The sequence below is a fragment of the Microcaecilia unicolor genome, chromosome 14 (genome assembly GCF_901765095.1).
Source record: "Microcaecilia unicolor chromosome 14, aMicUni1.1, whole genome shotgun sequence".
NCBI lineage: Eukaryota > Metazoa > Chordata > Amphibia > Gymnophiona > Siphonopidae > Microcaecilia > Microcaecilia unicolor.
The window spans coordinates 11,472,679-11,489,410 of record NC_044044.1 but is presented as its reverse complement, the minus strand read 5'-3'; the positions used below and the strand labels follow the sequence as shown (position 1 = coordinate 11,489,410).

The window sequence follows — 16,732 nt, the reverse complement described above, 5'->3', positions numbered from 1 at the left end:
TTGGATTTTTCGGCCTGTCAAACCTCCACCTGTGTCATGGGACCTCAACATAAGTACATAAGTAATGCCACACTGGGAAAAGACCAAGGGTCCATCGAGCCCAGCATCCTGTCCACGACAGCGGCCAATCCAGGCCAAGGGCACCTGGCAAGCTTCCCAAACATAAAAACATTCTATACATGTTATTCCTGGAATTGTGGATTTTTCCCCAGTCCATTTAGTAGCGGTTTATGGACTTGTCCTTTAGGAAACCATCCAACCCCTTTTTAAACTCTGCTAAGCTAACCGCCTTCACCACTTTCTCCGGCAACAAATTCCAGAGTTTAATTATACATTGGGTGAAGAAACATTTTCTACGATTTGTTTTAAATTGACTACACTGTAGTTTCATCGCATGCCCCCTAGTCCTAGTATTTTTGGAAAGCGTGAACAGATGCTTCACATCCACCTGTTCCACTCCACTCATTATTTTATATACCTCTATCATGTCTCCCCTCAGCCGTCTCTTCTCCAAGCTGAATAGCCCTAGCCTCCTTAATCTTTCTTCATAGGGAAGTCGTCCCATCCCCGCTATTATTTTAGTTGCCCTTCGCTGCACCTTTTCCAATTCTACTATATCTTTCTTGAGATGCGGCGACCAGAATTGAACACAATACTCAAGGTGCGGTCGCACCATGGAGCGATACAACGGCATTATAACATCCTCACACCTGTTTTCCATACCTTTCCTAATAATACCCAACATTCTATTCGCTTTCCTAGTCGCAGCAGCACACTGAGCAGAAGGTTTCAGCGTATTATCCACGACGACACCCAGATCCCTTTCTTGGTCCGTAACTCCTAACGTGGAACCTTGCATGACATAGCTATAATTCGGGTTCTTTTTTCCCACATGCATCACCTTGCACTTGCTCACATTAAACGTCATGTGCCATTTAGCTGCCCAGTCTCCCAGTCTCGTAAGGTCCTCTTGTAATTTTTCACAATCCTGTCGCGATTTAACAACTTTGAATAACTTTGTGTCATCATCAAATTTAATTACCTCGCTAGTTACTTCCATCTCTAAATCATTTATAAATATATTAAAAAGCAGCGGTCCTAGCACAGACCCCTGAGGAACCCAACTAACTACCCTTCTCCATTGTGAATACTGACCATTTAACCCGACTCTCTGTTTCCTATCCTTCAACCAGTTTTTAATCCACAATAGGACATTTCCTCCTATCCCATGACCCTCCAATTTCTTCTGTAGCCTTTCATGAGGTACCTTGTCAAACGCCTTTTGAAAATCCATATACACAATATCAACTGGTTCCCCTTTGTCCACATGTTTGTTTACTCCTTCAAAGAATTGAATTGGTCAGGCAAGATTTCCCCACACAAAAGCCATGCTGACTTGGTCTCAGTAATCCATGTCCTCGGATGTGCTCTGTAATTTTGTTTTTAATAATAGCCTCTACCATTTTCCCCAGCACTGACGTCAGACTCACCGGTCTATAACTTCCCGGATCTCCCCTGGAGCCTTTTTTAAAAATCGGCGTTACATTGGCCACCCTCCAATCTTCCGGTACCACGCTCGATTTTAAGGATAAGTTGCATATCACTAGCAGTAGCTCCGCAAGCTCATTTTTCAGTTCTATCAGTACTCTAGGATGAATAGCATTCGGTCCAGGAGATTTGCTACTCTTCAGTTTGCTAAACTGCCCCATTACGTCCTCCAGGTTTACCGTGAAGTCAGTAAGTTTCTCCGACTCGTCCGCTTGAAATACCGTTTCCGACACCGGTATCCCACCCAAATCGTCCTCGGTGAAGACCGAAGCAAAGAATTCATTCAGTCTCTCCGCTACGTCTTTGTCTTCCTTGATCGCCCCTTTTACCCCTCGGTCATCCAGCGGCCCAACCGATTCTTTTGCCGGCTTCTTGCTTTTAATATACCGAAAAAAATTTTTACTATGTTTTTTTGCCTCTGTTATCTTTTTTTCGTAATCCCTCTTGGTCTTCTTTATCTGCGCCTTGCATTTGCTTTGACACTCCTTATGCTGCTTCTTGTTATTTTCAGATGGTTCCTTCTTCCATTTTCTGAAGGCGTTTCTTTTAGCCCTAATAGCTTCCTTCACCTCACTTTTCAACCAGGCCGGCTGTCTTTTGGACTTCTGTCTTTCTTTTCTAATTCGCGGAATATGTATGGCCTGTGCCTCCAGGATGGTATTTTTGAACAGCGTCCACGCCTGTTGTACAGTTTTTACTCTCTCAGTTGCCCCCCTAAGTTTTTTTTTTTTTTTTTTTTTTAACCGTTCTTCTCATTTTATCATAGTCTCCTTTTTTAAAGTTAAATGCTAACGTATTTGACTTTCTGTGTACAGTTACTTCAAGGTCGATATCAAAACTGATCATATTATGATCACTGTTATCAACATCGTTCTCACCCAGCTGATGAAAGCTCCTTTTGACCCACTTGATTCCTGTCATCTGAAGTACTTGACCTGGACGGTCATATTTTTGGTGGCTGTTACTTCAGCTCATAGTGTCACTGAGCTTCAGGCCTTAGTGGTGGAAGCACCTTATACAGGAAGCTGTGGTAGAAGAGTGTCTCCCAGCAGGCTGCGAATTACTGCTGGTGCTTGGGAACCTCCTTGGAAGACGCAGTATTAAGGTAGACTGGGAGAGGGAAGAGAGTTGGAGAAATGCTGGTTAACAAAGGGGGCTCCCTGGTGCTCTAGGTCCTCGGGCAGTGCTTGGTTGCCTAAACGGTCAGTCTTCCCCTGCCCGCAGCACACCTCGGAAGTAGCTGTGGCACACTGGTTGAAAAATACTGACCTAGATGGTGAGAATGTAACCTTAGCTGCTTTTAACGTGCCTGATAGAAGCCAAGAGGATTTTCAGAATGCTAGAAGACTCCATCCCCCCCCCCCCCAAAAAAAAAAAAAGAAACCACCCTTAATTTGAAAAGACTTATTGCCACCAAGCACATTTCTTGGTTTTTGCAGCAGTTTTTCATGTTTGTTCCCTTTTTGGTTGAAAGCAGCTTGTGGCTAGGGAATCCCATCTGTGAGGATATGTTATCTTATTTATTGTTGAAAACCAAGTTACTTGTAGCAGGCATTCTCCATGGACAGCAGGATCCTCATTCACCTACCTCCCCAGGAGTTGTCTTCTACTAAATGCGTCATTAAACAGCAGCAAGTGGGAAAGAGCACACATACATAGTTCTGTTGCTTAAGATTTTAGAGTCATTTAAGCTTTTCCATGTGGACTTTGTTCGGATGTCTCCCATCTTTTGAGGCCTTTATATCCTGTTGTCCAGACTACATCCAGACTACATCTACTACAGGTAGATGTAGTCTGGACATCTGGTTCTCCTCCTACCTCTCACTTCGCACCTTTTAGTGTACACTCTGATGGATCCTCTTCCACCTCTATCCCACTACCAATCGGTGTACCTCAGGGTTCTGTTCTCGGTCATCTCCTGTTCTCCATCTACACTTCTTCCCTTGGCTCTCTGATGTCATCCCATGGTTTTCAATACCATCTCTATGCTGATGACTCCCAGGTCTATCTCTCTAAATCTGAAATCTCAACCAGCATCCAGACCAATGTATCAGCCTGCCTATCTGATATTGCTGCCTGGATGTCTCAACGTCATCTGAAACTTAACATGGCCAAAATCGAGCTGCTCATCTTTCCCCCTAAACCCACCCCTCCTCTTCCCCCTTTCTCTATTTCTGTGGATGGCACTCTCATTCTCCCTATCTCATCAGTTCGCAACCTTGGGGTCATCTTCGACTCCTCTCTCTCCTTCTCTGCTCACCTTCAGCAGATTGCCAAAACCTGTCGTTTCTTTCTGTATAACATCAGCAAAATCCGTCCCTTCCTCTCTGAACACTCTATCAGAACCCTTATCCACACTCTTATCACCTCTCGCCTAGGCCAGGGGTAGGCAACTCCGATCCTCGAGAGCCGCAGGCAGGTCAGGTTTTCAGGATATCCACAATGAATATGCAGGAGATAGATTTGCAAGCACTGCCTCCATGGTATGCAAATCTATCTCCTACAGATTCATTGTGGATATCCTGAAAACCTGACCTGCCTGCGGCTCTCGAGGACCGGAGTTGCCTACCCCTGGCCTAGACTATTGCAACCTGCTTCTCACCGGTCTCCCACTTAACCATCTCTCTCCTCTTCAGTCCAAAACTCTGCTGCGCGACTCATTTTCCGCCAGAGTCACTATGCTAACATTACCCTCTCAAGTCACTTCACTGGCTCCCTATCCATTTCCGCATTCAATTCAAACTTCTCTTACTGACATATAAGTGCATTCACTCTACCGCTCCCCAATACCTCTCCACTCTTGTCTCTCCCTACAACCCCCCTTGGTTACTCCGTTCTGTGGATAAATCTCTCTTGTCTGTCCCCTTCTCCTCTACTGCTAATTCCAGGCTCCATTCCTTTTATCTCGCTGCACCTCACGCCTGGAATAGACTTCCCGATCCTGTACGTCTAGCCCCGTCTTTGGCTGTTTTCAAATCCAGATTAAAAGCCCACATCTTTAACGTTGCTTTTGACTCCTAACCACTACTCACTTGCCCTGTCCTTTTATCCCCACCTCTTTAATTCCCTTACCTCTTAGTTGTCTGTCTGTCTGTATGTTTGTCCTATTTAGATTGTGAGCTCTTTGAGCAGGGACTGTCTTGTAGCGCTATAGAAATGATTAGTAGTAGTAGGTAAGTAACTTTTTTTCTTTAGTTGAGTCATTTTGATATCCTGTAATGTGATATAAGGATGTCCCTTTTCTCCAATTCCATCCATTTTTTTAAAACAAGTACTATTAGGAGAGTGTTTCCATTTTAATTTCTTTAGTTGGGCCATGAATGCCATTAGTAACTTTAGAGCGTGCAGCTTCTTTATGATCATAGTAAGGGACGTTTCAGCTTCTGTTTCCTTGCTAGTAGCCATTTTGTAAGGTAAACGAAGGATACTGGGTATGGTTATTTTTTGGCATTATATGGTTGTTTTTTGGCATTATATAGTCTTGACTGTTTTTACCATTGACCATGAGGTGGTACCCATTTCTGTAGGACTAGTGTTTGTAAGACAGCAATTTTATTTGTAGAGTTTACTGTTTTTTTGGGTGGGACCAGATCTCTCATATCCATCAGCAAGCTCACTAAAGTTCCAGGGCACATGACTAGCTTAGAGGGGCATAATCGAAAGGGACGCCCAAGTATTTCTGAGGACATCCTCGCAGGACGTCCCTGTGAAGGGGCGGGGAAATCTGTATTATCGAAACAAGATGGACGTCCATCTTTCGTTTCGATAATATGGTCAGGGACGCCCAAATCTGGAAATTTAGGTCGACCTTAAAAATGGTCCTCCTTAGATTTGGTAGTTTCTGATTTTCGGTGATAATGGAAACTGAGGATGCCCATCTCAGAAACAACCAAATCCAAGCCCTTTGGTCGTGGGAGGAGCCAGCATTCTTAGTGCACTGGTCCCCCTCGCATGCCAGGACACCAACTGGGCACCCTAGGGGGCACTGCACTGGACTTCAGAAATTGCTCCCAGGTGCATAGCTCCTTTACCGTGTGTGCTGAGCCCCCCAAAACCCACTACCCAAAACTGTACACCCCTACCATAGCCCTTATGTGGGTGAAGGGGGGCACCTAGATGTGGGTACAGTGGGTTTCTGGTGGGTTTTGGAGGGCTCACATTTACCACTACAAGTGTAACAGGTAGGGGGGGGGATGGGCCTGGGTCCACCTGACTGAAGTGCACTGCACCCACTAAAACTGCTCCAGGGACCTGCATACTGCTGTGATGGACCTGAGTATGACATTTGAGACTGGCAAAAAATATTTTTAACATTTTTTTTTAAAGTTGGGAGGGGGTTAGTGACCACTGGGGAAATAAGAGGAGGCCATCCCTGATTCCCTCCGGTGGTCATCTGGTCAGTTCGGGCACCTTTTCGTGGCTTGGTTGTAACAAAAAAAGGACCAAGTAAAGTCGTCCAAGTACTCGTCAGGGACACCCTTCTGTTTTCGATTATGGGTCGAGGACGCCCATGAGTTAGGCACGCCCAAGTCCCGCCTTTGCTACGCCTCTGACACGCCCCCGGGAACTTTGGTCATCCCCACGACGGAAAGCATTTGGGGATGCCCAAAATCTGCTTTCGATTATGCCGATTTGGGCAACCCTGTGAGAAGGACGCCCATCTTGCGGTTTGTGTTGAAAGATGGGCGTCCTTCTCTTTTGAAAATAAGCCTGAGAGTGTCTCAATGCTGCCTTCTGACTGAAACCTGTTTTTAACATCATGGCAGAAATGATTTCTTTGTTTTTCTGTATTTTTGTTTTTATTTTTAGGAGAGGCTTGAATCCACCCCACAGAGTGAAATCCATTTCTATGACTACCTTCACTGAACAGGAAGTGAACTTTCTGCAAACAAGAGGAAATGAGGTTAGCAGATAGTAATAGCAGGAGTATTGGGGGGGGGGGGGGGGGCACATACAGGAGATATGCAGATATACTTGGAGTGTTGGGATATATCTATATCTTTGTGTCAAGTGTAAAGACAAGAATTAAGCAGTACTGGGCAAGTGCAAGTACAGAATAATGTTAAGTGTTTGCTCTAAAAAGAATTAAATTTGAGCTTGTTCTTAGGGAACAACCTTGAAAAAGTGTGCCTTTTTTTCTAAGGGATTAAAAAAAATTCCATTTTAAACATTGACCCAAGAAAGAGTGTGTGCACAGATTGGCGCCTGCTATTTGAAAGCTTTTAGTTCATGGTTTTGGAAAAGCATGTGCATAAGTGTACTGTCTGTCCAGCCTCACCCCTGGGAAACCTTTCTGATAAATCTGTAATTGCTTACATTGGGCAATTTTCCAAAACCTAATTTCTGTGCATAAAACTCTGTTTTATGCATAGAAATGGCCTTTGAAAGTTGTCCTCATAAGGATTTGACTTGTAAGTGACAGGTTGATGTCGCACAGTTGGGCTTGGAGATAGATAGATATATGTGGAGAGTGATTCCCTGGCCTGACACCTGCTTCATTATAGAATTTTAAGAAGATGTTGAAAGTTCTTGTGGCCTTCTGCTAATGTATAGACATTTTGGTTCTTTGTAAACCATTCATTCTGTGCTGAGATGGAGTACAGCATTCTCTAATGCTCCTGGTGCTACTTCATGACTTTATGTGCTTTTGTTATGTAAGTGTCCTTACAAGATAAACACTGGTGGTGCATGCGGAGAGGACAGTCAAGATAGCCCCCTACCCAAAGAGATTATACTTACGACTACTAATGGTTTGAACTTTGTCTTGGAGAAAACTGGACCTTTTGTTGGCCCATCTTAAAAACTGTCTAGAGATATTGGGACTTTAACATGATCTTGGAGACTCATGTAGCATCTTTATACATCCAGTTTTATAAATGACAAAATGGTTTGCTTGCTTTGCTCCCCATGCCAGTCTCCTACCACTTTCTCACCTTGATTTCTCACTTTACATATTTATATTTAAGTGTATTTAAGAATGAAAGTCATATAGAGCAAGGCTCAACAAATCCCAGGAGCCACGTTGCCATGGAAGCTGGACAATTCTCTCTCTCCTGGGATTTCTGTGCTCCCCTCACCCTCCATAAAAAAAAAAAAAAAATTGTTGTGCCTGATGCCCCAACTGCTGTTGGTTCAGAAGCTTCCCCCTCCCTGTACGTCACAACTCTGAGTTTGAGCCATGCGCAGGAACCCTTGTGCTGATCTTGCAAGACTTGAGAACTGGAGACCAAATCGAGTGGTCCTTCATTGTGCAACTTAGACTCGCACAGAGGTCCACAGTGCAAGGTAGAGGGAGTCTCTGTTCTGTGGCCCAGACAGCAGGGTGTCTGGTTCTTTTGTAGAGGAGTGGTGGCTCTATGGCTTGCTGGATAGTGAGAACTAGCTGGGCTGGGTGATGACTAACTGGTTTTCCTGCCGGGGGGGGGGAGGGGAGGCTAGTTGCAGTGGGGTGGGACTAGGAGTTAGGGACTGGGGTGGATGATTTAAGGGAGGAAAGAGACTGGTGGGGAGAAACAGGTCTAACGAGCCTAATAAGGTGGGGCAGAATGAGAGCAAGAATGGGTGATTGACAGAGTGTGGGTATGGAGGGAGTTTGCTGGTTGTATGTCTTTGTCAGTGGCCTACAGGGGTGCGTTAAGGGCTTGTTTTTTAAAAAATTGTATTTATTTTTTCCTAAGCATTCTCTTTTTTCCTTGAACAAAGAATGGGAAAATAGCTTTAGTAAATGGGCCCTAAAAGAAATACGATAGACTTCAGAATTCTCTTTCTCTCTTCTCTACAGTCTTCAGTTTTAGTGGAAGAAACTTGGGGGGAGGGGGGATTCAGCCACTGGCTCCTAAATCCAAAGAAAATTTGGCAAGACCATATTTAAAAATAGAAACATGATGGCAGATAAGGGCCACATGGCCCATCCAGTGTGCCCTTCCTCAGTAAGCACTAACTCCTCCTTTTCCTACGGGATCCCGCATGCCTGTCCCATGCTTCCTTAAATTCTGACAGTCTTTGTCTCCACTACCTCCACTAGGAGGCCATTCCACGCATCCACCACCCCTTTCCGTAAAGGAGTATTTTCCTAGATTCCTCTCAACTTCTTCCTATGCTTAACACGTAATGACCAAAAAGAAGCAAAGGCTGCAAAACAACTTCACAGGATGACCATTGCTGAAGCACCCCAAGGAATGTCCTCCAGAATTTTTGCACCAGGGGGCAGTGCAAAAACATATGTCCCAAGTTTGCATTTTCCAAAGTGCATTTAGGACAGGCCCCTAAAGTTGACATTCCTCGATAATGGAAACTAAGGACGCCCATCTCAGAAACGAACAAATGCAAGCCCTTTGGTCGTGGGAGGAGCCAGCATTTGTAGTGCACTAGTCCCCTGACATGCTGGGGCACTGCAGTGGACTTCAGAAAAAGCTCCCAGGTACATAGCTTCCTTACCTTGTGTGCTGAGCCCCCCCAAAACCCACTTCCCACAACTGTACACCACTACCATAGCCCTTATGGGTGAAGGGGCACCTAGATGTGGGTACAGTGGGTTTCTGGTGGGTTTTGGAGGGCTCACATTTACCACCACAAGTGTAACAGGTGGGGGGGGTGGGCCTGGGTCCGCCTGTCTGAAGTGCACTGCACCAACTAAAACTGCTCCAGGGACCTGCATACTGCTGTGATGGACCTGAGTATGACATTTGAGGCTGGCATAGAGGCTGACAAAACATATTTTTAACACATTTTTTTGTGGGGGGGGGGGGGGGTTAGTGACCACTGGGGGAGTAAGGGGAGGTCATTCCTGATTCCCTCCGGTGGTCATCTGGTCAGTTCGGGCACCTTTTCGTGGCTTGATCATAACAAAAAAAGGACCAAGTAAAGTCGTCCAAGTGCTCGTCAGGGACGCCCTTCTTTTTTCGATTATGGGTCGAGGATGCCCATGTGTTAGGCATGCCCAAGTCCTGCCTTCGCTACGCCTCCGACATGCCCCCGGTAACTTTGGTCGTCCCCGCGAAAGCTGATTTTGGGCAACCCTGTGAGAAGGACGCCCATCTTCCAATTTGTGTCGAAAGATGGGCGTCCTTCTCTTTCGAAAATAAACCTGATAGTCGCAAGAAAAACTTATAAAGAGATTCTCTTTGCTGGATATTATCCATGTTCTTATGTAATTTTCCTATATACTACTAATCATTTTTACAGCGCTACTAGATATACTCAGTGTTGTACACATTATATGCAGGTACTTTCTCTGTCCCCAGAGTGCTCACAATCTGAATTGCCCAAGGTCACAAGGAGCTGCAGTGGGAATTGAACCCAGGTTGCCTGCTGAGATGACACTGTGCACTTTATATCTTTAGACCATCGGCCCGCAAGCAGCTTATAGTCAATATCTGCGGTGGTATCCAGGAGAAAACAATAGTGGAAAGTTAGTGGAACCTTCTGTTGTGCTCCCAAAGTCAATGCTTCCGCCAAGGTTTCTTGTACATCTTCAGTCAACAAATTGGTCCGCAATAAAATTGAGATGTAATGATGTAATTGTATATAGGCAAAGTAATGAGAATGGGGCAAATCATATAGTTGTAAGTCTTGAAATGATTTAATCTTTCCCTCTTTAGTAAGCACATGGAAAACATACTTGATACCCTTTGCTGCCCACTTGGAAAAAATGACCGGGCTGTGCCTCGGGGGGGGGGGGGGGGGGGGGGGGGTGGAACGCTGAGTTATCACAAATAGTCATGTAAGGTGTCACTGATGCTGAAAAACCGAAGTGATCACAGAGCCAGTGCCATGTCCTTCTACTAGTCCTGTATATGGGACATTGCTTGAATATCCCTAATGGTAAAGGGCACGTGCCATGCAAAATGTGGCTCAGGTGAATCCGGGGATCATCCCTCTTCTAAGGAAGGGACAGAAAAATGATTCGTATCCCGAAGCCAGTAATGAATGTGCCGCATGACAGCTATCGTCAAATAACGTGTATTAAAAAGTCCCATTCCCCCCGTGTAACTTGAGTTTTTGTAACATTTCTATTGACAAATTGATTTTTTTTACCCCCTCCCCTGGGTCCCCATATGTAGCATTGCAAAAGACGATGCAACAGTCGTTCCCCTTGTTTCCCCAAAAATAGGGGAAGGAGTTGGAAAGAGAGTCTGTGAATCGCACACATACATACACTCTCTCTCTCTCTCTCTCTCTCTCTCTCTCTCTCTCTCTCTCTCTCTCTCTCTCTCTCACACACTGTATCTGTGTGAAACACATTCTCTCTCTCTCATACTCACTGTGGCTCCCATACACACACACCCCCTCTCACAGACACACTCGCACCCACACTCCAGTTCACCGGGGGGGGGGGGGGGTCCTGAGACCAGAGGGGGGAGGTATCTCTGTCACACACACACACACTCTCACAGTCAGTGTCTTTCTCTCTCTCTCACTCTCACACTATCTCTCACATTCACTCCTTATGTGTCACACAGTCACTCTCAAAACACTCTCTCGGTCTCAGAGAGTCAGTGAATCGCACACATACTCACTCTCTCTCTCACTGTATCTGTGTGAAGCACATTCTTTCTCTCTCATACTGTGGCTCACAGACACACTCGCACCCACACTCTGTCACACTCACACAGTCACTCTCAAACATACACACTCCGAGGAAAACCTTGCTAGCGCCTGTTTCATTTGTGTCAGAAACGGGCCTTTGTTACTAGTAGTCTAATAGACACAGAATATATTAATTTTTTTAAAACTTTTGAGAATTCTCATCTGACATGATGAGAAATGGATAACTCTTGAAAACTAGTAACAGAACATATTAAATTAGTCCAGTGAAAAGGTATCGCCTACAACTTGTTTGGGCCTTATTTCCATATTCGGAACACAAAAGTTCAGGGCCCTGTTTACTAAGCCGCGCTAGAGACGCAATGGTGTTTTTAGTGTGCGCTATTCTGTGGATGTCTACACGGTTAGCGCGTGCTAAGAACACTAGCTCACCTTAGTAAACAGGGCCCTCACTGTTCAGGGCACATGCATGTGTCCATGTATATGCATAGATCTGAGAAAAACACTTGTCAAGAGTCCTCACGTCGCCTCTGACATTTTTCAACAATTAGATATGGGTAGAACGCTATTAGGTGGACAGGCACACAGATACCTTCTTTTTTTAATGAGAAAAGAAGCTGAAAAGTGGAGAACTTCCCCCAGAAATAATAATAAAGTTAGATCAGGAAAGAAATGAGCAAGGGGAATAAGCTCAGAGAAGAAAATGTGAACAGAATAGTGCACTGAATTCAGAGTCTATTAATATGTCAATCTTGTCTCGTTTCAGGTCTGCAGGAAGATCTGGCTTGGTTTGTGTGATTCTCGGACCTCAGTTGTACCAGATTCCAGGGATCCTCAGAAGGTGAAGGAGTTTCTTCAGGAGAAATATGAGAAGAAGAGATGGTACTAACAAAGTGAAACACATTGGGTAGGGTGGGATGGCGACAAGGGTCTGGGGAAAACCCAGCGGTAGTCTCTTAGGTTGAGAAGATAGGGGTGAAGTGAGTGTTCCACTTTTGGAGGTGCTTTTCTAGTGTAGAGTTTTGGGGATAGGAGACGGTACCACTAAAAACGTAAAATCTCAGCTCTGTGCCCAGTCTTTGGTACATTATCTTGTTTCACCCTTTACCTGATTGTAATTGAGTACTGATATTAATAGTTGACCTTTCTGTGCTTCCTCTTTGGAATCAGGCATGTTTTTTTATTGGAACTCAGTAACAAAGCATCCAAGTCCCCACATATTATTTATTCACAAACAGTAGTAAAAGATTGTTATTGGATCAGTCAGAACTGCATGCTACCACCACATTGGCATTATGCTTAAGCCAAACTATTGATCTGGGTGGGCATGTAATTGTCATCAATCCAACTTTGCAATTTTGTATATTTTTTTGTATATATGCTCAGTTTCCTAAATGGAAAAACAGAAAAGTACTTAGCACCATATGATTTTTCTTTTTCACCCCAGTGTTCCATATGATAGTCGAAAATCAATCAGGAGACTTTTCTTATCAAGTTAGTAAGGAGACTTTTTTTTGCTGACACGAATTCATGTTTTGCGGAGGGCTGTATCATGGTTCGTCTCCACACAAGTTCTCTTTGTTGCGGTTTAAAAACGAAGAGAACTTGTGTGGAGACAAAGCTTGATAAAGCCCTCCGCGAAACTACTACTACTAAAGCTAAAACTTAAAGCAGACAAACACACACTGTCTCATCCTATCATCCCAATACAACATGAACAAACCCACCTATATAAACATCCCAGACTACACCCTTCCTGTTTCAGATAGCCTGAAAATCCTCAGAGTTATAATTGACCAAAACCTCAAGCTAGAAAACAAAACGAAATCTACAACAAAGAAAATGTTCCAATCAATGTGGAAACTCAAAAGAATAAAACGTTTCTTCCCGAGGGAAATATTCCGCAACTTGGTACAATCAATGGTACTAAGCCACCTAGACTACTGTAATGGAATCTATGCGGGATGCAAAGAACTAATCATAAAGAAACTCCAAACAGCTCAAAACACTGCAGCCAGGCTTATATTTGGAAAAACGAGATTCGAAAGCACCAAACCCCTTCGAGAAAAACTGCACTGGCTCCCAATCAAAGAACGTATTGCATTCAAAATCTGCAGTTTGGTTCATAAAATTATGTACGGCGAGGCCCCAGGATACATGACAGACCTCATTGACCTACCAACCAGAAACACAACAAGATCAACACGCACATACCTAAATCATCACCCAAGTTGCAAAGGACTCAAATACAAATCAACCTATGCATCCTGCTTCTCCTATATTTATTTATTTATTTATTTATTGCATTTGTATCCCACATTTTCCCACCTATTTGCAGGCTCAATGTGGCTTATATAGTTTTGTTATGGAACGCACTACCAATCGCCGTGAAAACAACGGAATACCTATCAAACTTCTGGAACTCACTAAAAACTTACCTGGTCAAAAAGGCATACCCAGATGTTCCAACTTAAATGCTCAAACCCTGCAACACAACGAATCTAATACTCAAAATGGACATATCATAACTCTTCCTCCTTGCCGATTCCATAATGTGTCTGTCACACATGATCTCTACCATGATATTACTATGTATTTGTCATTCTCCGAGGACAAGCAGGCTGCTTGTTCTCACTGATGGGTGACGTCCACGGCAGCCCCTCCAATCGGAATCTTCACTAGCAAAGTCCTTTGCTAGCCCTTGCGCGCCCGCGCGCACCGCGCATGCGCGGCCATCTTCCCGCCCGAAACCGGCTCGAGCCGGCCAGTCTTCTTTCGTCCGCACTCGGTACGGTTGTGTTTTCGCCGTGTCGAGCCCCGGAAAGTCGACCTCGCGCGTCCTTTTTTCTATTCGACGTGTTTTTCTTCGGAAAATCTTAAGAATTTGTTCGGGAAGTGCTCCGGAAGCCCCCTTGGGTTTCGTTTTGCCCCTTCCCGTATTTTCAGTCTTTGCCCCGGTAAGTTTTCTTTCGTCGTCGGGGTAGGCCTCTTTTCGGCCTCGGTCGAGATTTTTCTCCCTCAAAGTTTTTGGTGCTCATTTTCGTCATTTCGGATTTTGATTTCGCCGGCGTGATTTTTCCGCCCATGACATCGAAGCCTTCCAGCGGCTTCAAGAAGTGCACCCAGTGCGCCCGGGTTATCTCGCTCACTGACAGGCACGCGTCGTGTCTTCAGTGTCTGGGGGCCGAGCACCGCCCTCAGGCCTGCAGTCTGTGTTCCCTTTTGCAAAGGCGGACTCAGGTAGCGAGATTGGCCCAGTGGAACGTTTTGTTCTCGGGCTCTTCGTCGGCATCGGCACTGGCACCGGGGGTATCGTGTGCATCGACGTCTTCAGCGTCCAGAGCTTCATCCTCGGCCGCCAGTGCATCGAGTGCATCGGCCCTCTGCATCGGCGCCGAGACATCGGATAGCTGCATCGACGTCGGTGGTACCGGGACCTCGTCTGCTGATGTCGTCGGACGGTGGTGCATCGTCGGGAGTGCAGGTGAGGGCTGTCCATTCCCCTGCTGGTGGCGGTGAGCCTTCGGGTGGGTCTCCCCCTACCCTGAGGGCTCCTGCGGTACAGCCCCCCCGAGACCGACCTCCTTCGGCCTCGGCCCCGAGGAAGCGACGGCTGGATTCTACGTCCTCCTCGTCGGTACCGGGAAGCTCCGGTGACATGCTTCGGTTCAAGAAATCGAAGAAGCATCGTCACCGGTCCCCTTCCCGTGTCGGTACCGAGAGCTCTGGGTCGCCGAGGGAGTCGGCACCCAGTAGGCATCGGCACCGAGAGGACCGCTCACCCTCTGTTCAGGAGGTGTCGATGCGCTCCACTCTGGACAGCCCGGAACAGCCTCCACGCCCGGAACAGGTTCTGACGTCGACGCCTGCATCGACTTCCATGCCTTTCTCCGCAGCCGCTCTGAACGAGAGCCTCCGGGCCGTTCTCCCAGAGATCCTGGGAGAGCTGTTACGCCCTACCCCTCCGGTACCGGCGGTGCTTGCGCCACCGGTACCGTCGAGCGTGGCGCCGGCTGGCCCATCGCCCGAGGTGAGGTCTCCGGCGTCGGTGCCGCGTGCGGTACCGGCTGCCGTCGCCTCCCAGGAAGGCTCCCCGACTACGTCGGCGGAGGGAGCTTCGCCGATGCGGGCGAGGGAGTCTACCTCTCGACGCCCCCATCGTGGACGTGGCTCCACGGAGTCGAGTCGGGCACGGTTGCAGACACAGGTCCGTGAACTTGTGTCTGACACCGAGGGTGAGGCCTCGTGGGAAGAGAAAGAAGACCCCAGATATTTCTCTGACGAGGAGTCTGAGGGTCTTCCTTCCGATCCTACTCCCTCTCCTGAAAGACAGCTTTCTCCTCCTGAGAGTCTGTCTTTCGCTTCCTTTGTCCGGGAGATGTCTACGGCCATCCCCTTCCCGGTGGTTGTGGAGGACGAGCCCAGGGCTGAAATTTTTGAGCTCCTGGACTATCTTTCTCCACCTAAGGAAGCGTCCACTGTTCCCTTGCACCATGTCCTAAAAAAGACATTGCTTGCGAACTGGACAAAACCATTAACTAATCCCCACATCCCCAAGAAGATCGAGTCCCAGTACCGGATCCATGGGGACCCAGATCTGATGCGCACTCAGTTGCCTCATGATTCTGGAGTTGTGGATCTGGCCCTAAAGAAGGCTAAGAGTTCTAGGAAGCATGCTTCGGCGCCCCCGGGCAAGGACTCTAGAACCTTAGACTCCTTTGGGAGGAAGGCCTACCATTCTTCTATGCTCGTGGCCAAAATTCAGTCTTACCAGCTCTGCACGAGCATACACATGCGGAACAATGTGCGGCAGTTGGCGGGCTTGGTTGATGCTCTCCCCCCTGAGCAAGCCAAGCCTTTTCAGGAGGTGGTCAGGCAGCTGAAGGCGTGCAGAAAATTCCTGGCCAGAGAGGTGTATGACACCTTTGATGTTGCGTCCAGGGCCGCTGCTCAAGGTGTGGTGATGCGCAGGCTCTCATGGCTGCGTGCCTCCGACCTGGAGAATAGAATCCAGCAGCGGATTGCGGACTCGCCTTGCCGTGCGGATAATATTTTTGGAGAAAAAGTCGAACTGGTGGTAGAGCAGCTCCACCAGCGGGACACCGCATTCGACAAGTTCTCCCGCCAGCAGCCTTCAGCTTCTTCCTCTACAGGTAGACGATTTTTCGGGGGAAGGAAGACTGTTCCCTACTCTTCTGGCAAGCGTAGGTACAATCCTCCTTCTCGACAGCCTGCGGCCCAGGCTAAGCCCCAGCGCGCTCGCTCTCGTCAGCAGCGTGCGACTCAGCAAGGCCCCTCGGCTCCCCAGCAAAAGCAAGGGGCGAGCTTTTGACTGGCTCCAGCAGAGCATAGCCGACATCCAAGTGTCAGTGCCGGGCGACCTGCCAGTCGGAGGGAGGTTGAAAGCTTTTCACCAAAGGTGGCCTCTCATAACCTCCGATCAGTGGGTTCTCCAAATAGTCCGGCAAGGATACACCCTCAATTTGACCTCAAAACCTCCAAATTGTCCACCGGGAGCTCAGTCTTACAGCTTCCAGCACAAGCAGGTACTTGCAGAGGAACTCTCCGCCCTTCTCAGCGCCAATGCGGTCGAGCCCGTGCCATCCGGGCAAGAAGGGCTGGGATTCTATTCCAGGTA

General features: G+C 46.9%; 1 protein-coding gene across 2 annotated transcripts in view; it reads left to right on the top strand.

Moving 5' to 3' along the window:
- AGFG2 (ArfGAP with FG repeats 2) overlaps nt 1–16,732 on the top strand; it is a 103,786-nt gene that overhangs the window by 6,099 nt on the left and 80,955 nt on the right. For both annotated transcript variants that reach the window (XM_030187295.1, XM_030187294.1), the window contains exons 2-3: nt 6,358–6,451; nt 11,861–11,976. In XM_030187295.1, the coding sequence (XP_030043155.1) occupies nt 6,358–6,451; nt 11,861–11,976 (210 nt within the window). The remainder of the gene's footprint in view (nt 1–6,357; nt 6,452–11,860; nt 11,977–16,732) is intronic.